At 44.3% G+C, this 22,741-nt stretch overlaps 1 protein-coding gene across 1 annotated transcript; it reads right to left on the bottom strand.

Annotated features, from left to right (window-relative positions):
- Positions 1-8,465: 8,465 nt before the first annotated feature.
- rasip1 (Ras interacting protein 1) lies at positions 8,466-21,884 on the bottom strand. The gene is made up of 16 exons (XM_083899210.1): positions 21,744-21,884; positions 20,917-21,038; positions 19,800-20,251; positions 19,370-19,618; positions 19,040-19,281; positions 18,787-18,951; positions 16,069-16,273; positions 15,596-15,894; positions 15,354-15,515; positions 13,260-13,300; positions 12,803-12,957; positions 12,271-12,383; positions 10,889-11,183; positions 9,819-9,982; positions 9,590-9,731; positions 8,466-8,780 (listed from the first exon to the last, which is right to left on the bottom strand). The coding sequence occupies exons 2-16, from the start codon at positions 21,036-21,038 to the stop codon at positions 8,602-8,604; spliced, it is 2,985 nt and encodes a 994-aa protein (XP_083755336.1). The 5' UTR covers positions 21,744-21,884; the 3' UTR covers positions 8,466-8,601.
- Between the last annotated feature and the right edge of the window lie 857 nt (positions 21,885-22,741).

The following is a 22,741-nucleotide window of genomic DNA, read 5'->3' as shown; positions in this document are numbered from 1 at the left end:
ACTGAGGCGGGGAGTCGTGAAGAAGCTATTTTTAAACACTGTTAAAACAATGTTTTGATAATGAGTAGCAGTGCATCCACCGTTCCAGAGGGGGGAGCTGCGCTTCTGAGAGCGGGTGTGCTGAATGTGTCACTTCCAGGTACTGGCCAATCACAAGACTCTGTCTTCTGGGTGTGAGAGTTGAGTCTCAAATCTCGCGGCTGGAAAACACAGTCAGAAAAGAGAGATTTCTATCGGCTCGTTTACAGCAACCAGGAGGTTTTTGACCATAAAAACAAGTGAATGTATGTAAGTAGACCTCCATAACTTACATATATGTGCAACAGAACCACTCTATGTGAGCTTTAACATCTGTCCTGAGTGATCGGATCATGGGCAGCCATGACGTGCTGCAAGTTCAGGGTTTTTTTTCCACACTAATTAGCACTCATATGTTAATTTATTTGCAGCCACAATATTAACATTCATTCATTCATTGCCTACTGCTTTATCCTCCACATGAGGGGCCACGGGGAGCTGGAGCCAATCCCAACGAACAGCCACTCAACCATTCACACTCACATTCACACCTACAGTCAATTTAGAGCGTTCAATTAACCTAATGGTCTAGAGAAAATCACACACACACACACAGGGAGAAAACTGTTGCCAGTTCCCATTTCTTCAGCCTCGTGTTCCACCGTGTTCCACCGTGTGGCCTGCTGATTGCCATACGATTCCTTTTTTTTTTTCTAAAGGTTAACTCTTCTGACTTCACGTTACAACAGTGGAGTAAAGTATAAAGCTTTAATTCACTCCAGCTCCTCTTGACTCTTTTCTCTCTCTCTGTCACTCACGGGCACAAACACACACACAAACACATTGACAGCAGACACATCCATACAATCTGTTACTCATTAAAAACACCATAATGTCAGTGTGTTTTTTGAATACAAGGGCGGTGATGCGAGCTCCGACTAGAGTCACAGGACAAGCATCTAGGATGCATTTCGATGCCAGGAGGGAACAGTCCTAGTTAGGGTTGACTGTGTTTGTGATCGGATCACTGAGGACGGATGATAACACCAGGTCTGAATGGGGGCCAGTGAGTGGGAAGGAGGAGGAGCCTCGCCAAACACACCTTGCTGGCAGATTTCTGGCCTGTGAATCCTTCAGTTGGACTGACAGCAACTATTTATGAATCACCGACCTGGCTTTTTCAGTCTCCCACACTGTGCCATCCGCAGATTGCTTTCAAGCCCGAGCAGTGAACACAACATTGCCAAACCCTGATCCAGATTAGCTCGGCCTTGGTAGTGACCTACTAAACACTTAGATCATTTAGACACATCAGTGTCTGCTAATGATCCCTCATTGCCGATGTCTGGCAGCTGATGCTGATTTTTCTGGGCGACCAGAAGTGTTGTGAGCTGCTTAATTGCACCAGGAGGGCTAGGATTACCTGCCACCAGAGTAGTCCCGTCCCCCCCCCCCCCTCCCCACGTCTTGTTTCCCCATTTCTCTTGGATTACATCAGAGTTAAAGCTCCGTCTTCTGTGAGTAAGCACATACCTCACAGTCACAGAGGAGGTCAAAAACATGTCTAATGTGTTAGAACAGAAATGGGATAATGGGATATTATGGAGGAGGGCAGGAAGTATAAACAATCCTTTCTGAGCACGGTTTTGTATTCATCTGCAACGGAAAGATAAGAGATACAGAGGCCGGTTGAGCAGAGTGATCTAGTTTCTGCTTATGCCTGCTAGAGTGTGAATGTTTGCATGAGTGCTTTTTGTTCCCATCTTGCCAAGAAACAGTCATTTCTATATTCAGATCATAAATAATGAACGACCTGAAAGGAAACGTAACATTATCCATAAAACTCCCCGGGGTGTCTTATCTTCTATGACAATGATTCATTCCTGTAATATGACAGCACAGACTCTGGCCAATACAATAACAAAATGGAGATAGATAAACAATATTCCCTGCCACAATCTAGGCTTCCGCTCTCGAAAGCCATGTACTAATTAATCTTCAAAGCAGAAAGCGCTCTCACACGGCAAAGCGAGTCGTGTAAGTCGCCCGCTCGGATCGAATCGGAGTACTTTACTGGGGTCAGATCAACACTGCGAAGCTTCGTAGTGACACAGTAAGCGGAGAACACTGTGATGAAGGGCATCGCATGAAACTGTGTTTGTACTTCGTGGCGTGGTTCTACAGAACAAAGTGGAACCCGAATCTGATCCGTGGAATTTGAACTAAATGACCTCCCACTTGTATCCTTGGTCAAAGCCTCACATTATTACTCGTGGTGCCTTCGCACATAAATCGCACGGTCTGGACCTGGATTGGATGAACTCAGATATCAGGTGTGAAAGTTACCTGACATCATGATGTGGCCCAAAGGATCAAGACGTGGCCTAAGTAAATTAGATGTAGGAGCCAGTATTGAGTTAATTTAGTTTCGTTTAAATGATTAATGCAAGATTACTTGTTAGAGTGTGATATGTGAACAGTTAAAATAGTTAACAGTTTGCCTTCAACAGTAAATATCCTTTGAAGGAAAGGAATGTTGTGGACCTTTGATGTTATTTTATTAGATATAAAGGGCACTGTGGACCCTTGGTACCCTTGATAACTATGGGATAGGTAGATATTGTACTAGGAACTATCTAGCAAGTTGCTTTGATGGATGTTGTCCGCTAGCTAGCTGGAGTAAAAAGTTTTTTCTACTTTGTTACTGTTAAATCTATAAATCGTCATTCACAACCTGGAAAGTTAAGGGAATATTTCTATGTGTTTTTGATCCGACATGACTCTTCCTTGCCTTGGTGATTGAGGAACTGAACCAGTACCGACGAGTCCAGCCCATTGGAACCTGCCAACACTTAATGACTTTGGGTGGCTTTGGAATTAAAGCTCACATAGAGTGGTCCTGTTGCACATGTATGTTAGATATGGAGGTCTACTTACATAGATTTACTTGTCTTTATGGTCAAAAACCTCCTAGTTTAAATGAGCCGATATAAATCTCTCCTTACTGACACTCTCCTCAGCCGTGGTGTTTCAGATTAAAATATCACAACCAGAAGACAGACTGTGTTGTGATTGGCCAGCCAGCCAGAGTAGAGCCTTCCCAACTGTCTTGTGATTGGCCAATACCCGGAAGTGACATAATTAGCACACCAGCTCTCAGAAGCGCAGCTCCCCCCTCTGGAACAGTGGATGCACTGCTCCTCATTATCAAAACATTGTCTTAACAGTGTTTAAATATAGTTTCTTCACGACTCCCCGCCACAGTCCCTTTTATGACTTTGACCCAGAGTCAGAAGACACTGTCGCTCGTGAAACACCTCCACAATGGTCGTTATTCTTCTTCTGCGGTTCAATGTACGCAACCGGATGTGCCCGGACTAGTGCCCGGAGCAGGAGGATCTGCTGTTCAGGAGAAATGCTGTTTACGTAACCGGACCGGGTTTTTTCAGAGATCTCGCTGAGCCCGAGATTACAATAATCTCGGCAATTAACTATTTGTTTCAAAACTTCAGGGCTTCGTAAACGAGGTAATGACGCAGATACACACTAAAAAATAGCGTTAATTGGAACTTCCGGTCTAGGTCCACTTTAAGTTCACATTTACCACTACAGTGGTCTTGAACTACTTTGAAATGACCAGCCATTGTGTCCAATTCCAATTCACTTCTGATTCAACACAGATTAGATTCGATAGTTCACATCTGACTGTCGCATGAACGTGACTCTCCCCTAAAACATGCATGTGTACGCTCTCCTCCGTTGCTGTTTAGCTTTGAGCTATATGATATAGAAACGTGGCATACACTTCAATATGTCCATTCTCACTCATGTTGCATAAAGTATATATATATGAAAATAATAGCTGAATTCAGATGTATATGTCCACACAGCCCTGAAAAGGTGAATGTATTCTTTGTCGGGATTATACTGTGCAATTGTTCAATCTGTTTGCAGTACGAAAACACCGTTTTGGAGGATTGCAACTTTCACACCCACTCGGGGAATACAGATGGAAATTAGCATGTAGCTAGATCTGGTACAAAGCATCTCTCTTCTCCTACTCAGACTTGTGTATTTTGCTCACTGTCCCCGATGCAAATAAACCTAATAAACTAAACGGAACTCAAAGAAAGCTGAGGCAGGATTAAAGAGAGTGTGTCTGCACCCGTCTATTAACCAATCAATGAGAAATAGAAGCACACGTGGGTGATGATGACAGACCATAGGTATGTATGGGCAAAGTTCTTCAGTGCACTCCCAAAATTGCCAGAAGTAACTGGATCAAACGATGCAATAACGAAAACATGAACCCTGTTTCAAACTTTGATCTGAACTTTTAGATGTGCAAACACCCTCTGTGCGGTTTTTCTGGCTTTTCGACCCATCTGGAACAGCTGACACAAGGCAGAAAAAGGTGGGTGTGTACATTTTGAAGTCGGGCAGTGAAAAAGGCACATGCAGACAAGAAGGAGAGGTAACTTTCTTCTTGGTAACTCCATTAAAAAGAATCCCTGGGACGTTTGGACAACTGACAGCTGAGGTGGAGCCTGGGGGCAGCCGAGCAGGAGGGAAATGTTTTTCATGTGTTTATGTGTGTGTTTCCCTTCACTAATAGGAGTTATATACTGTATATAGCTGCCGGGTTGTCTCTCAGACTGTCATTAAGAGAGGTGGGGTGGGGGGGGGGGGTCACTCGGGTTTAAGGAACAGGTTTGTGGGACAACCTGTGGAACACCCCCGTTATCCTTCAGGGAGCGTTTGCCTTTGAGGTGCAGTCCCCCCCCCGCCACCCTTCACCTCCAATGTGCCGAATCAGAGGAAGGCAGAAACTCAGAGAGTATCCCTGACACTAATATGGAAAAAAGCCTGTTTGGAGCGAATATAAGGGCAAATATTATTCTTCCTGAGCGTAACCACGGCGAGCACCTCTGACCTGGCAGAGAAAGTGCTGAAACAAAAAGCCCAAAGACTTTTTCTGCTCCATCAAAGGCGAGCTACATAAAATAAACACGGCCATCAGATTACCGCGCTGAACACGGGGCCGCGTTAGCCTGAACTGGCCGCCCTGCCGCCCAACCCCATAGCTCTATGGGAGTTAAGTGTGGGGTCTACTCGGTCAACACCATGACGCAAAATGGAACAAGGTTCTAACAGAAGCCCCAGGCTGATGGAATAAGGCCCCTGCCCACAGGCCCACAGGCCCCCTGGCCCGAGAGAAACATACTGAGCGAGTGCAGGAAGGTGGGAAGGGACGGGAGGACAGAAAAGGAAAGGACAGAAAGGGTGGATGAGGACATGTTAAAAAAAGAGAGGACCCCTAGTCCCAATTTGAGAGGTACACACATAAATGCACAGTTGCTCTGGATAAGCAGCAGCAATGGCAGCAGCAGCAGGCCGGGACAGACAGCCGCCAGTGGACAGGCAGTCGGGGCAGGGCAGGGTAAGGCAGGGTACAGCGGTTGGTGGTGGTGGTTGTAGCTGCCAGTGAGACTGTGAGGCTTAGCTGGCAAGTCCACTAACAGTGGACACCCTTAGACCAGAGGATCTGACCTCACAGGGGTTCTTTATATCCCTGCGTTTGCCCTGTGTGCGTTTGTGTGTGGGAGCATGCGTGTGTTCACCGAAAAAAAAAAAAAAGAGAGAGGGAGAAAAGTTTGTGTGTTTATGTATGCATTTCACATTTGGATGACGTATCCGGGGGAAAACAGATCTGTCCCTTGAGGAAGACCAAAGTTTTTCTCTTGGCCTTTTAGTCACCTCACTGAGGCTCTGCTGTCCGTTCCATCCATGAGTCTCCCCATCTCCGACCTCAGCCACAGTCTGTCGTCTGTCTGCGTATGACTGATTTCAGTCTCAGCACCTCTGACCTTCTCTCCCCTTGTGTCAAACCTCACGCAAGATTCCTACTCCCCCAGTCTGTCATTTTTGCCTGTCTGTGACCTAACGGCGACTACCTTGCTCCCTTGTTTCCTTCCTGGCCTTTACACACGGCCCAGCCACGCTGATTCGCCGTCTCTCCGATGACTCTGACGTCTCGTACGGCCCCCGGTAATAATATATTTTCAGTGTGAGAAAAACCAAAATGAGCTATTGTGTCTTTTGAGGCCCAGTCATAAAACTGCTATTGGTCCCCACTGGTATGACAAGCCAGGTTCTGCAATATCTCTGGGATGACTACTTTGGTCTTAAACCCTCACACTTTCCCCTTGGATTTCCCGATAAAACATGTCTCATAGCCTCCAATCCGTGGCCCTACAGTCATTGTATTCTCTCCTATTCCCTCACGTATGTCTTGAAAAACCCTCCTTTTATACTGCAGGCTTTGCGATGACGCAGGGCTCAGGTAAAAGTGTTACCAGATCACAAATAGATTCTGGGGCCGTGCCAGTTTTGTAGCTGTTAGTGTTAAGTGTGAGAGCCTGGGCCCTTTTTTCTGGGTTTCTAGAAAATGACTCCTGTGTGTAGCAACAATGAACACAATCACTGTGGTCCACTGGGCCTCACACCAGCAGCATTACATTACCCACGCTCGCCTCCCTACTGTTCTCCTCCGTTTCTTTTCATCCCCCCTTTTTTTTCTTCTCTCCTCTGACTCAGCTGTTTTGTAGGAAACTCCGTCCCCTTTGAAGACGGGAAGAATCTTTCATTACTCGACGGCAGGGAGAGAGAGGGAGACGGAGATGATAGGGAGAGAGAATAACTGCCCCCATTGTCCTCACCCCTCTCCTCCACCCAGTGTTCACCAGTGATAATTGTGCCGAGCTAATTACAGAGAGCCGCTACAACAGGTGTGGGACTCTGCACCTGGGTACAGGAGCCTGTTTTAGGACTAGCAAAGGGTTAGCGCGTGTGCGTGCGTGTGTGTGTGACTACACAACACTGGGTGAAAGTGTGTGTGTGTGTGTGTGTGTGTGAAATTGTGTCTGTGTCAGTGATCGAGATCACAGAAAACCATGTGTGTGTCACTCGCGCTCGCTAAAGCTTCCATGTTACTTAACAAGTGCTCAGACGTTGGTCACCGTCATTGTATCACAGGCTACTGTAACGATCAGCGCGGACCTATAACCAGACTGAGGCCCCGTCTGTGTTTAATTATACAGCTACTACATCTGTGTGGCGTTACGGGAAAGTTGAAATTAGCGCACAAACACAAGTCTCACTCTCACTCATACACCGCACTGAATTTCAAATGAGAGTGATTACAATCACTTAATTGATAAATGTAACCACAGGGAGCCGCGTCTCGTGATTCATAATCTATAACTGGTTCTTTTTTTTCAACAGCGTGTTTTTTGATGTCAGCACAGCAAGAAATTGGGGAGACAGAACTGAAGGCGACAGTGATGATGTCACTCGAGGGGAGGCGGCGGGGGGGTGGTCTCTCACGGGATAGATTTGTTTTTCTTTTAGCCTTTTTACCGTAAAGGATATTCATCTGTGAAGCTGACCGGAAGAAAGGAAGCCATTTGGCCGGACGCCCGAGGAGGAGCATGATAACTCGCGTGCGTTTGCTGAGTCGACGCCGCAGCTAGAGCTTCACTCTCAAAAACAAAAGAAAGCGGCGAATTGTTTTCCAAAGATGTCTGCCCCCCCCCACCCCCCCCCCCCCCCCCCGCCCCGACTAGACGGCGAAATTGAGCGGCTAAAACAAAGCTGTGACAGTTCGAGTTAAGCCGTGACTCACTTCTAGTAGTGATATCACTGGGTCGACTGCTGTCGGCTCATGACAACCAGTTGAACATTTATTCTTAATGAGCTGTATTTGTTTTGAAAGAGTCGGGGCATTAAACCGCATCCGTGAAACGGGATACCCCACCCCCCCCCCCCCCCCCACAAACCACTTTAATGTGTCATACCGACCAAAGGGAAATTAAAGTCTCCCCTGCTCTGAAGTCACCAGCTTTGACCTTTTTTTTTTACGACAGCCTACCTAGGTAAAGGTAACTTTTGTGTGCGGTCGCCATGGTCCCCGTTTGTCTGCTTGAGTCACGGCCCTGCATCAAATGCTCCTATTATTACAGGAAATGAGAATGTGTCTTTGGAACACATGACAATGTGATGTTGTGTGATCGGCTCCTAACTCGAGCAAATTCTACCTGCACACTCATCATTTAATGTCAGAGAGGAATGAGTCCTGCAACGCCACCTGGTGGACTGTTTATTTGGTGTTGATGCTAAAGTTGATTGCCAAGCCTTTAGAAGCCCCTGCTGTAGGCAACAAGCTTGTCAGAGATTATGTAGAAGCTAGATTTAGAATTCAGGGTTTAATTAAAAGTACTTTTAAAACATACATGGAAGCAAAGTTAAAGAGTAAATCTTAACACATTGCCCAACAGATATAGAGTTTTATTCCCTGCTTTAAAATTAATTCTATAAAGACCAAAGCCAATACATGTGTTTTAATTGAAAATACCCATGTGAATATATGTACTGATATTGAACTGTCATCCAAAAACCAAAGGAAAAGCCAATGCAACAAAATGAAGAACACGTGTCCAGTTTGGATTTTATGCAGTTTGTCTTATCTGGTGATATCATTTTGACTTCCGTGAGACACCCATAACGAGACAAATACAGGCTGCCTCAAAGCCGAGTCCTCTGATTGGCAGGGAGCTCGTCCTGGTCGAGTCCCCACAAGAAGGTGCGGAGACGCGTCACTTCCTTTTGGAGCTCGGGGCTCGGGATTGGCTGAGAGAGGTCGAGGCGTGGAGTCTCGTTTGGCAGGATTAGCGGAGGATGGTCCAGGAAACTCTCAAAGATGTCTTGGTGAGATGAGGACACAAGAGATGGGTTACTAACAGCTGATCCAGCAGGACAGTTTGATCATTATGTTATGTCTTATCATATTAAAACTACAATGTGTAACTTTTAATATACAAACAAATGTCCAATGAGTTCACAGAATGTCTGTCAGCTCCATATGACCCTCTGTGTTTCTCAGTATGTTAAGATCTTGTGTCGCTCCTGCTCTATTATTCTCACGCTGCTTATGTCAAGACAGATGGAGGCAACGACAACATTGAGCTAGTAAAGTGAGATAGCATCAAAGTGGTTGGAGTATGAGTGAAAACACAAAGGAGTGCCTACACAAAGTGAATTCTACTGCTCAAAACCACCTGCCCCTGTGCTGCTGCTGTATACAAACAAACACTCCCTCAGGTCAGGTCTGATATTATTGCTTGAGAGTGACTGTCAGTAGCGTAGCATTTGGGGTAGCTGTGGCCTAGTGGTTAGGGCTTCAAGCTTGGGACTGGAGGATAGCCAGTTCGAACCCTGAAGTGCCCTTGAGCAAGGCACCTGACCCCCTCACTGCCCTCGCTGAAGCGCAGGCAGCTCACTGCTCTGGGTTAGCATGTACCTCACCGTGTGCTGTGTGTGTTCACTAACTCACAGATGGGTTAAAATGCAGAGATAAGGGAATCTTAATCTTAATCTAATACAAACAACGTTACGTCATTTCTGTGTTTACGAAGACCAAACGGGGGCAGAGTAATCACATCAACAACAAAACTCCCCAGAGGTTACGAACTGCAGCTTTAAATATATCTGTTACTAGTCACGTCGTTTTTACCTCCGCTTAGCTCTGTGCCTGATGGGGGGGCCCAGGATCCAGGTGGAGCTCTGGTTGGTCCCAGCTTGTAATGGGTGAGCAGATGGTGCAGCTGGGAGGGGCTTAACAAGACATGGTCGTCCTGTAGACTAGACCAAGATGACTGCAAGGCAAGAGGTTAATGTTAGCATGTTAGCTGATGTTCTTTTAAGCAGAGGGAGGGAATGAGGCAGAGCGTCATCTGTGTCACCTGGATCAGTCGCGTCTTGGGAATGCACAGGAAGTTGACTGTGATGGACAGTTTCTTCATAAACTCTGAGGCAATGTCTCCTAATCCCGCCCCTTGTAGCCAATCCAGAACCAGGTCCAAGTTTGTTCTAATCTGGACAGCTCTGGACCAGGAGAACAATCCATCTAAAAAAAAAAAAAAAAAAAAGTAGTTCATTCAGTGTGGGAGTGAACAAAGAAATACATATCTTAAAACTTGTTTTTATGGGTTATTTTTCGATTATTCTGTTATCTAAGAGGATCATGTAGCTTCAGCCTCAGTCCACATTAAGATCTGAGGATTTTTAAACATAGACTACACACCAGGGGGCGACTCCACTGGTTACAAAAAGAAGTTTGGGAAAATTAGTTTATACTTCTCACTTATTCATAATGTCACTAGTTTTAGCTCTTCGTCAATGAATATGATGTCAAATTTGGAAATGATGTTCCCATTTAGAGAATGGAAAATAGACAATAAAGCATGGCACACATGTGACACCAGTGCAATTAACAGTGTGATGTGAATTTCTAGTTGCAATTTCAAGGCTTCAGAACAGACGTCGAAAAAACAGAGACTAAAGGTGCCATATGTAAGAATGTGGCCAAAAAACAGTTACTACATTCAAATTCAAAATACCGAGGTCTTTTAGGTTTCGTTTTCTGATGTAACTGGCAACCCGTGGTTGCTTGGCAGCTGAGACTCCACTGACTGCAATGACTGGTAGACGGCGGTAGGTGGCGCCACGTGCCAAAACATGATTTCAAAACATAAACATGATTTGCAGGCTGCAAAATATTTTTTTTAATGCAAATATTTTGTCTGTACTGTTGTTGTTGGTGAGTTCAGTTTGTTATATGAACATTATTCCTGAGTCTTTGTGACATATTAGGAGGATTTTATGATTTATTACATAATGCACCTTTAAATAAACAATAAGGTTTTTTTTGACACTGTACCTTCATTTGTTTGATAAGACCTCAACTATATTTATTATCACCCTATGAATGCTATTAAAGATTTGACACTTTAGGGTTAGGGTGCCCTCTCACCTCTCTCCAACAAAGTATTGAGCAGGGAGGTGTTGGTGAAAAAGAAGAGATAGCCAAAGGTTTGGGAGGTGAGAGGCGGGGATAGACACGCTTCCCGCGAAAGCATGAGGGAGCAGCGATACACATCCACCAGCCCGGCGACTGTCGGCGGCAGGGCGGACACGTCGTCCACCTCTCCTTCCTCTCCTCGTTTTTCTTCTCCGTCTGTACCCCCAGCTCCATCTTTCTCCTTCTCTTTCTCCTCGCCGGAGAACGGATTGGTGTCCAGGAGAGCTGGAAGTAGTGAGTACAGGGTCTTTGCGGGCAGACGGGACGGAAGCATGAGTTATTTATTTATTTATTTATTTATTATATTTGCATATTAAATTACAAAAACACAGATTAAAGGGAGAGAGCTTGGATTTCCGTGTGGTTGTGTTTGTCTCATCGCCAGCTCATCTTAAGAATACATTTGCTGACTGGAAACTGAAGTTTGAAAAGCACTTACTGTATTGTATTTCAAACAATCTGTGTCCCAATCTGCTTTCCCCCCTAGCGTGATTTACTGAGACTTGGTCAGTACAACCACACTTCAGAAAGCCTAATACTTTAAGCTGGGATTGGCTGGACGGACGGAAGTCTAATCATAGTAGTGTTGCTCAACGTGAGTTTGATAAACTATTTTGGTCACAGCAGAAAAAAATATATCAACAAATACTGAACAAGCAGCCCTGGAATTTTGTTCAGACATTCATGAGTGACTTCCTCTCGGAGGTCAACACTTAAAAATGTCTCAACTGCTGTCACATGCATTGCCAAATAAGTGTTACATACAAAAGACAATTAGTTTTATTGATTTCCACCATTGTTTTATACAAGTCCACATGTTAGTATGCCAATATGAAATACCTGAAATTTAATATAAATCACCAGTCTATCCATCAGGTTTTCAGTGTGCAGTATGTTTACTCTGGAAAAGTGACTAAGTGAAGTACGGCTGCATACCGAGATGAGACAGTGTGCATTCTGAAAACAGTTGGTTTTTGAGTGTGCTGTCGAAGCACATTATTCTCCCACAAGAAAAAAGGATAGGAAGGAGATGCTCACAGCTGGAAAAAATTTAAATAAATTGTGGGTGGTGGTTAGACAGCTCCAGAAAGAGCTTGGTAAACAACAAAAATAAGTATTTAGTCTTAAGAAAGACATTTGGCTGTGTCTCTGCGAAATTTAATGGTTAGTGGTTTTCCGATGTTTAGTCACCGTCACAGTATCATTCCAGTGTGATGATATTTGGAGGCTAATTGTAAAAACAATATATAGTGGAAATTAGAATGTAATGTACTGTAAAAAAAAAAAAAAAACCGCTAGCATGTATTTGTGTTTTGGTCTTGTTTTGTCGGTACCTTGGTGAGGTGATACACACACTGCTGGAAGGTGTGCATAATGACATCATCCAGCTGTGCCAGAGCTTCTGAGCAGGTGTCCATGTCAGCTGTCAAAACTGGGTCCCCGGGGGCTTTTTTAAAAACAAACATGACAATAATCAAACAAATGAAAGACTTTGTGTCACAATTAAAGGCGCCATATGTAAGAATGTGGCCAAAAACAGTTACTACACTCAAATTCAAAACACAGAGGTCTTTTAGGTTTGGTTTTCAGACGTAACTAGCAACCCGTGGTTGCTCGGCAGCCGAGACTCTACTGACTGCAATGATTGGTAGACGGCGGTAGGTGGCGCCACATGCCAAAACATGATTTCAAAACATTAATGATTTGCAGTCTGCAAAATGTTTTTTTTTAATCACACAGTTTGTTATATGAACATTATTCCTGAGTCTCTGTGACATATTAGGAGGATTTTATGCTTTATTACATAATGCACCTTTAATTATTTCCCCGTGGATGTTTTTTCCGTTGCTTTTAAAGCACTCTCACCTTCAAACTCCCACTCTCGCTCCATGGTTTCCACTCTGACCTGGAAGAAGTTAAGAAGCTCCGTCGCGTTTGACATCCAGAACATCAGGGGCCGGAGGTCGGACGACAGTTTCTGGACGTTGGGTGTGCTGACCTCCGCCTCTTGCTCTGTCGAACTTGACATAACATTATTACAGTGTTTTATTAGCTGTAAAACCATTGTGAACATTCCCCTGTCATTGATTTGTCAGGGCTGTAAAAAGAGAAACACACTATTCTACGAGTCAAAAATAGACCAAGTCAGTATTACCCAACAGAGTTTGGGCCATTTTTTCCGACATTTCTTTCATATAGTACTTTCATCACACCGCAAAAATCCACCAAAGACATAACAGCCGAAGTACAAATGTATCGTGAATCACTCAGCGGGAGATCTCTAAACAGAGGAAAACATGACGTAGAACAAAAATGCTCTTACTTTTGCGTGGGATGCTTATCCCCAAATTCCTTAATGTTATCCTGTAAAGAGAGTTGGAGACAGAAGAGAGGAGAGACATTTCAGCTCAGTGTGGGGGTGGAGGAGAGGGAGCAGTGTCTCACCCTGCAGCCAGGACAATTACGGCACATTTTCCAGCAGCAGGGAAGTGACATCAGCTCATCCTCGCTCGTGTCCACAACCTAGCAGGCCACAGTGAAGGGCACACGTCTGTCTGTCTGTCTGTCTGTCTGTCTGTCTGCTGGTTTCTCTGTCTGAGCGAATGTGGCAATCTCAATCTGTCTACCTGATGTTTTCCTGCCAAGCTTGTTTAAGTGTGGTCGCGGCTGTGCAACACCATCCCAACGCGACTCACACTTCACTTGCTCTTGTCTAGTCTTGCACCTCTGGGATATTTTATCATATCATAACACAGAGTATATCAAATATTTAGATTCTGTGCTTTTGTCTTCTAGCCATAGCATCGCATTTCTGGATGTCTGACATCTGTCCTGTTGGTCCAAGACTGCGGTCCAGACTGACATATCTCAAAATCTATTTTTAAGAAATGTAGTCCAATTTGGCGCAGAGTGATATTCAGTGTTCCCACAAGAATGAATCGTGATGATTGTGGTGATCACCTGACTTTTGCTCTATTACCATCATCGGATTGACATTTTTAGCTTTTAACTTAAGTATTTAGTGAAATGGATATGTACACTCTATCACCCTCAGGTTTACCAAGTAGCAAACGTTTCACACAACAACTACAGCCGTAATCCGATATCATTCAATGTGGCATCGCTATCGAGTCGGAATCTGCCCTATCTTTGGTTCATGACCTCATACTTACAAAATGTATTGGCATAAGGACTACACACTGTTTTATCTTGTTTTGAGCAAATGTTAGCGCGATAAGATTGCGCCTTTAAAGGTCCAGTGTGCAGATTTTATGTGGGATCTATCATAAGTAACTGAATAGAGTATGGGTCAATTCCAATTCCTTGCTTAACCCTCAATCTCAAAAATGCTGTCCCGATTCTCAGAAAAATTAAGTTGAGGGGTAATTTTAAGGGCTGTATCGCCCTCAATATTGAGATTTCCGAAACCACCCTTGGGAGCAAGGGCTACCCAGAATGCATTGCGTGTTTTGACATAAGCAGTGAAACGATTACGCTACAAATGAAGTATTTTCTTTGTTAATAGAGATATAAAAATGATGAAAACCATTGTATTATCTTAGTTTAGGCCCATATTATGGATTACTGACGTCATTGTTGCGTAACATACGTTGCGTTTACGATCTTTTGTGCGGACAAGCGATCGTTTGCTATGGTTTACTTTTCAATAAGTCGTGGTGTGTGGTAACTGTCAGCTGAATATTTGTATGAGTATCATCTTATAACTAACTGACAACCTAATAACTTGACTGACAAACGGATCGTAATAAATAATCCTGACGTAAATGTGTTCTTCTTTTTTGACAGACTGGACGCAGCTTTCGCGTTATTCTGCCCCCTACAGTCTGAAGACGTATCTGCATTTAAGGGGTGTCCCATTTCTAAGTGACGAAATAACCCTCAACACTTGGTTTTGAGGGCCAGTTAAGATTAAGGGTTGAGCTTGAGGGTTAAGATAGGAATTGGAATTGGCCCATTGTATAGTAGTGTTTCCATTAATTCATTATGACCTGAACTTTAAGAACAGTTGTATTTTCATTATCTAAGATGAGGCCATTTTTATTACATTGGAATCCTACTCCACACCCCACCATGTTGTAATGCCATATTTGTGCAGTTGCCCAGAATGGACGAATCCAACACTGGCTCTAGGGAGAGCCTTTAACGCAACAACGTCTTTATTAAAACATGATGGAATCATTACTTTACTCACAGCACTGCTGTGTCCAAATTGTAAATTACACTCTCAGAAATCCACAAGGCTGTCGTCGCTTGCTATTGTTTGAAGAAATGACAGGAAATGAGAGATAGAGAGTGGAAATGACATACAACAAAGGCTCATTTGCTGGATTTGTCATGCTCGGTTGTCCACGAGGGAACCCCACATATCAATTTTTAATTTACGCGTCTAACTTACCCAGACAATTTCTTTAATTAGATTGGCCGACTTGAGTAATATCTGTGGTGTGAGATCAGGGTCCAGGTGTTTGGAGGCGTGATCTATCATGATTGACAGGAGATAAGCGGGGGCCAAAGGTCCACCACCAGAGTCTGGAGATGGATTTTTGGAGATGATCTCCTACGTGAGAAGAGAGACGGATAGAAATGGTCAGTATACCAAATACTACAAAAGTTTATATGGTTTCCTGCTCGTCCTACCTGTAACAAGGCGTCCGCGTGGCGGGGATGGAATTTTAAAACTGCCTCAGTTGATCCCAGGTATTGTCTCAGAGCCTCCTGTCTGTCCACCAGTCCTGAGGGGCAGCAGGTGGTGGAGGCGTCAGCCTGCCATGGCAGAGTCAGCGCCAGCGGTGGCGCCGGGGTGACGCGGGGGTCACGGTACAGGAAAAGGAAATGGTTCCCAAGACCAATCACATCCCCGGGCTTTAGGACCGTCTCTCGATAAAGGGCCACTCCGTTGTGTGTCACCGCACCTCCCCTGAAGGGCCGCATTAGAGCTGAGAGAAAAAACGAGATTAGTTCAGTTCATGAAATGAATCAAACGCTGCGAGAATTCTCCTCAGTTTTGCTTGTACACAGTGCGTGGAAACGTGAGTTAACTGCCTGCCATTTTTCAAACTTGTCGGACATCCTACTGGATGTGCCGTGGACCTCCGAGACGGTGCCGTTACCTTGTCCGGTGGGCGTCTCGGGAACGGCTGCGTCTCTCCTCACTAGTAAATGTCGGGCCAAAAGATCAGGAGCAGAGAGGAATGTGTCCACCTTCAGCGGCCTCTTCCCTTTCCTCTCCCTCTCTCTGTCCTTTTCCCTCTCTCTCATCGTGGGCTTTCGTCCAAACACATGAGTGTGTCCCGCCATGATGTACAAAACAAAGTCCTGAACAAAACACACAGTGGAGAGCAGCAGAACGTCAGGGAGGTCTGTTATCTTTGCCGTGTTATGGTTTATATTCATCTTCTAACAGATGCTGGGCTCAACAGAAGCTGATAAGGTATGAAGTGTGTCACAGTTTGCTACAATGGGAACCTGTGTGAGGTCATTGTGCGGGATGGAGTGTCTGCACACAGAGGGGTTTGTGCCTCGGACGGAGAAAAGGTTGAGGCATTGTGCTGCTCCGACGCTGTTTTTGTGCTGGATGCTGAATGGGAGAGGCTCGGAGAGCGACGGAAACCCCGATGGTATGTGGCGATTACAGACATGCAGGTATGATGTCATGATGTGTACAGCGTGTGCACGCATGGACCTCTTCACAAATCCCCACAAGCGGCGAATTCCCAAAGTTACAGATGAAGCCACCCAATTTAGAATCTGAATTCGTGGACCAGCAAAACCTTTAATCACCTTTGATCCCCCACCAATTACAAGAAATATGTATATGTATAACACATCTGGAAATTAGGGATGAGCCGTATATGATATTCAGTATTGATATCCGTCCACTATTACTCAAAATCACTGGATGTTGTGACAAGAAAGGTATAAAATCCGCGAACCATCCCCAAACACCGAGCATGGGCTGTAAAGAGATGTGCACCGCCAATGTCATGTGACCAGGATGTGAGTATATGTTTGCCAAGTTGCAGTGATCATGTAGACATATTTTGAAATAAAGGGGAAAAAAAAGCGAAAGAAATAGTGTAATTTAGTTAAAATACTGTATCATAATGATATTGGTATTGATAGACATTCCGTGCTGCAATATCAGTATCGGTATTGGACGTGAAAAAGCGCTGTTGAGCAATTCCCACTGAAATAATGACCTTTCTCGACCTACCTCCAGTACCTTCATTATCCACAAGGGGGCTGCGAGAACACTCTTTGGGAATTATTGCTCTACAGCTTGCCTGTCGGATTGCATATGTGGTCAGAGGCGATTCTAGAGTCTTTAGGGGCCCTAGGGAAAAATTCCCAGGGGGCCCTTCCTTCCAACCAGTGTTCATCACCATTATGTTACAAATAATCTGACACCAATGAAAAATGTATGACTTCAAAATATTTTTTTTTTCAAAATGAATGAAATAACATGGAAAAACCTTGTAATTAAAAAGTATGTGAAAATATAAATGTAAAGAACAATAAAATACTGTAAAAAACTATATAAACTTAGTAAAAAAAATACACTACACTGTAAAGAACCCACATTATAAAACAATATAAATATATAGAACAATAAAATACTGTAAATAACTGAAAAAAAACATATATAAACTGAGTAAAAAAGATATGCATTACACTGTAAATAATCCTCTTCATTTTCCAACTTGCAGAACGATAACTTCACACAGGTTAAAGTGAGGTGGGGCCCCTTTAGGGAGGTTTACTACTGAGATGTCATTGTTGTTTAAGGGGGACGGGGAGGCGGCTGGTCACTGCACATTTCAGTAAAAACAGCCCTCAGGCTCCGAGTGTCGGGGGCCCCCCTATCGGCTCGGGGGCCCCAAGCAGTTGCCTGCCCTGCCTGTTCACAAGCTGCGCCTCTGTATGTGGTCCATATATGCACATCCATGTATACGTCACTGTTTTGATGTGTTAGCGTACGTGTGTGTGTGTGTGTGTGTGTGTGTGTGTGTGCTCTTGTACTTGCGGCATACTGAGGACCAGTGAGGGTTTTTTAACCAACAAAGTGAGGTCATTTTTACAGAGTGAGGACATTTTGGACGGTCCTCACTTTGTTTTCATTGAAATCACTTAATAACATTTTGGACCAACAATTTTGGGTAATATTTTGGACCAAAAATTTTGGGTAACATTTTGGACCAAAAATTTTGGGTAACATTTTGGACCAATTTTTTTTTGTCAAATTTTGGACCAAATTTTTTTTGTCAAATTTTGGACCAAATTTTTTTTGTCAAATTTTGGACCAAATTTTTTTTGTCAAATTTTGGACCAAATTTTTTTTGTCAAATTTTTGACAACATTTTTTTTTGTCAAATTCTGACAACATTTTTTTTTGTCAAATTTTTGACAACATTTTTTTTTGTCAAATTTCCTCTTATTTTTTTATTTTTTTTCAAATTTTGGACCAAAAATATTTGGTCCAATTTTTTTTTACATTTTGGTCGACATAGTTTCAGTATGATGTTTTTGTAAAAAATTTGACCAAAAAAAAAAAAAAAAATCGAAACAGTTTTCCAGCCCTTTTTGCTCTGGGGCTCTACCTGCAGACATTTTATGGTACTGCAACCAGTAGTTCTATATAAATGTCATTCATGAAGTAGATATTTGTAATTGTGTTGATTTATAAAGTGGAAATGCTGGTCCTCAGTATGCAGCAAGTACAAGAATGTGTGTGTGTGTGTGTGTGTGTGTGTGTGTGTGTGTGTGGGCGTTGTTTTGGTGCATTTGTGTGTGTGTGTGTGTGTGTGATATCATCTGTCAGCATGTCGTACCTTGCTCTGGTCATAGCCCTGCAGCAACAGGAAGTATGGCCGGTCTGTGGGCGGCAGAATCAAACTCTGTGACATCACTTCCAGGTCGCAGGTGGAGTAATCTCTCTCATCCTCCGCCGACTGGTTCGTCCACCCGACCTTTGCCTGAACCTTCGACGCCCTGTTCTGAAAATAGCAGGTTGAGACATGACGATCGGAAGGAAAGAAAAACCACCGTTCTTTCCGTTCTTCCTCACCGCGTCTTCATCGTTACCTCTCCTGGCTGCGGGCTGATCATGCTCACGATGCTCTTCCGGTCCTGCACGCCGCCATTGTTGCTGGCCTGGCCGCCAGGGCCACGCGCTTCGCCGCCGACGTGGTTGCCCTGGCGACGCCGCAGACTCAGGTTCATGTCGCTGATGCTCCTCCTGAGCTCCGTGTTCCTTCCGCGGTGACCGCGCTCGCTGTCCTCTGCCCCGCTTCCTGATGACATCCTGGTCCGCCGCCAGCGCACACCTGTTGCCCAGGCCAGAAAAAAATCAGTTCGGGTCACGGGTCGGTTTGACCCGCGGTCGCATACCTGTGTGCTGAGTTTAACACATACCTTGGTAATTCTCTCCCTCCCTCTCTCTCTCTTTTTCCTCTCTCTCATAGTCTTCTCTCCGTTGGATTTCAAAGCGCCGCTCGAATCCATCCTTAGGCCGCCACATGTCCACTAACAGCAAGGGACATTCCCACGGGGCAACGCTTCTCCGGCACTCTGTCTCCCATTTGAACGCTCCATCTGGCTGCTGGATGGGCTTTCCGATGACATCACACAATAGGAAGTCCTCGGGGCTGTGTTTTTGGACGACTAGAAGGTAATGGAGGAAGTGAGGAAGAGGCGATGGGGTAATTATTTTTCTGTAACACTGCTGTTTATGATTACGTTAAGTCATTTTCTGTTGCCAACAAAAAAAATGATCAGCAAACAATTCCGAGTAATGGATTACATCAGAGGTCCAGATGAAAAAGAGGTTTTCCCCCTGTCATACCTGCGTCATCTGTTTCCTCCCTCTCTCTCTCTGTGTAGCGAGTGATGACCTGGACGATGAGCTGCCTGGCTGTGGAGTGGATGTTGGCCAACAGAGAGCGATAGTTGGCTCCACTGGACAAGGCATCCCCATAGATCTTGATCAGGCCTGGGGCCGAGGAGGAGGCAGGGGGCACGTAATGGTGGGAGGAGGGAGCAGCCGAGTGTGCCCAAACTTCCCTCTCCCTCTCACCCACTGCCCTGTCTCGGTCGCTGTTGGAGCGCCCCCGCAGAAAGAGGTGGGAAAGGCGCTTTGTGCGGGACTGGGGGGCGGCGGGCCGGGGCCTGAGGAAGGCTGGGGAGGGAGACGGGGATGGGGCAGGGGAAGCCAGCGAGTGGGTGGAGTTCGAAAGGGAAGAGGAAGGAGCAGAGGGGGCCTCGTGGAGAGAGGCTGCGTCAGAGCTGGTGGTCGACCTGGTAACGACGGAGGAGGGGGAAGACAGATGGAGGAGGAGGAGGAGAGGAAGGAGAGAGGAAGCGAGCAGTCAGCTGTGAATTATGGTTGACAAACAAGGACTGAAATAAAACGCGGAAAGATTACGACGTCGAAAGGATACAAATGACAGTGGAAGTGAGATAAGATGCAGAGGTGGAAATTATTGAATACTTTTTTTGTGTATTTTGTATTTTTTTTTAAATCAGGATTTTCTATTTTACTTGAGTATGTATTGACTCAAGTATTGTACTTAGTTACTTTATAAATCCTATCCGTTACAGAGTAAAAATAAAAATTCAGCACAATGAAGACCTACAGGGGGAAAATATGCGTGACAAAAGTGACGTAATATCCTGTGTCACGCAACTAAGTAACTAAGTAACTTTTACTTAAAGTACATTTCAAATGAACTACTTTTTACTTCTACTTGAGTAATATTTCATCAAAGTATTGCGTACTTTTACTTGAGTGCAGTATTTTTGTACTTTTTCCACCTCTGATAAGATGACATCAGAACATAAACTCTTCACTCAACAATACTTATCAGGCAACCAGACAATAGCTGGCGTTTAACCTGGGACTGAATATGCACGACATGGAAGCAAAACGGGGATGAATATTTTGACAACTTAACAAAACTGACTTGACAGACAGAGCGCTCGGCCAGCGACCGCCGAGCTTGGCAAAGTGTTTCCTGGGTGAGTTGATCCACAGGCCCACTGGGAAATGGAGCTTTCTGAAACGAGGACTGCCAGACCCCTCCATCTGACACACAAAGACATTAAGGAGAAATGTGGATTTTTCAATACATTTATTTGCTCTATATCAACACACTGTGAGTGACATTTCGCCTTCAATCCCCCCCCTCCCCCCCCACACACACACTAGTTATGAATGTGTTGCAGCAATGCCAGGATTGAACAATATAACAATAGGGTGATGTCACCGTCCAAAAAAATAATAACAGGATACCTGCAGCAGGTTGTCAACATGGTGAAAGCAAACAAGAAGAATAATAATAATCTCCCCCACCTCCCACCAGCCCCTGAAAACCCTGGTGTGTATTCCCCATTCTCAAACAGGAAGCGTGTTTAGTCGGACTCGAGTCCAGCTGTCGCAGTGACAGGGAAAAACCCACTCCAAAGGTCACTGCCTGTCCCTTTCTCAGTCTGACTTCTATGGAAAGTATCACCAAACTTTGAGCATCACACTTGCTTTTTCCCCCTTTAAGATGTGGAATTTAGAGATCGAATGGTAGTGGATTGCAGTTCTTTGGTAAACTACTTTGGTAAGATTTATAAAAATCAGGTCATATGCTGGTACGTGTGTCCACACCTTAAAAATGTACTGTTGTCATTCAAGACAGAGAAGGCCACATTTTTAATAAGCACCCTGTCCTCGTATAAACAGTATAAAATAGAAACAAAAGTGCTTTTAGGTGTCAGATCGGCGAAAACAAAACAAACTTACCCACAGATGCTTCTGATCCTTCTACCGTGTGTTATGATTGTCCTTCACCAGTTTAATCCTAATACGCAACTCAAAGTAATCCAACACCGTTATATGTTTCCTTCTCCTTGAAATCCCATTTTCCGAGGACCTGAACTCGTCACACACATCTACATGCACTCGGTCTCTGTTTCTACTTGTCCATTTTTCCCTGAAATAAAGTGCCCTTTTTTCTTCTCGTTCTCCTCGTTTAAAGTGGACGAATTGTGCTGCCCTTCTCTCCCTGTGTTCTCAGCAGCTCTGGGTCTATAGATAGAGAAACAGGCCCATTGTTCTAAGTGACAGAATTTCCTTCCTTTGCACTGGACAACACCTATATCCTGACTGAGAGAGTAAGAGAGAGAGAGAGAAGTAGAGAGGGATAAGATTGGTAGAAAGCAAGATAAAGGTGAATTTAGACATATATAGGAAACGTTCATCACATTACTGAACACCACAAAGAAATCCATATATCATTTTCTGGCCTGATTGGAAATGTGTTGTTACTTTTTGCATAATCACGTCAAATTATTTCAGCCTATGCATGAGCAACATGGTCGTTTAAATCATTCAGTGTGTCTGGTATGGTTTTAAAAAAAATCTCAATGCGTGACTTCATGCACAGAAAGTGGCCTAATGTGATATTTTGCTGGAAAGAGGATAGAGGAAATGCACACAGTGAGACAGGAAACTAGAGGGAGAGACACAGACACCTGTGATCTTTGACCTGGTATTCAACAGGAAAATGATGGAAGGAGAAGGGAAAGAGTCCCTGTGTCCCACTTTGGTGGCGCTTGATCCTCTAAAGCAGGGGTGTCAAACTCAAATACAGAGTGGGCCAAAATTTAAAACTGAACAAAGCCGCGGGCCAAGGTTGAACAAATTAACCTTTTAATAGGGACCCAAACAAGTTTTGCATTGAATATTGAACAAGCAAGGCTTATATAACTTTATAGTGACATGCAAAATCGAGTTTCAAA

This window comes from Microchirus variegatus, assembly GCF_963457635.1.
Source record: "Microchirus variegatus genome assembly, chromosome: 1".
NCBI classification, from domain to species: domain Eukaryota; kingdom Metazoa; phylum Chordata; class Actinopteri; order Pleuronectiformes; family Soleidae; genus Microchirus; species Microchirus variegatus.
The sequence above is the reverse complement of the archived record's forward strand: the minus strand, read 5'-3'. Positions and strand labels throughout refer to the sequence as shown.

Bases quoted from the DNA above. Each gene is read 5' to 3' on its own strand.
- rasip1 (XM_083899210.1), bottom strand. From the start codon at position 21,038: ATGGAGGGGTCTGGCAGTCCTCGTTTCAGAAAGCTCCATTTCCCAGTG. The intron at 15,516-15,595 runs GTAGGACGAGCA...CTTCTCACGTAG, and splicing joins ACGCGGACGCCTTGTTACAG to GAGATCATCTCCAAAAATCC. The intron at 12,384-12,802 runs GTGAGAGTGCTT...TTTTTAAAAAAG, and splicing joins GCGAGAGTGGGAGTTTGAAG to CCCCCGGGGACCCAGTTTTG.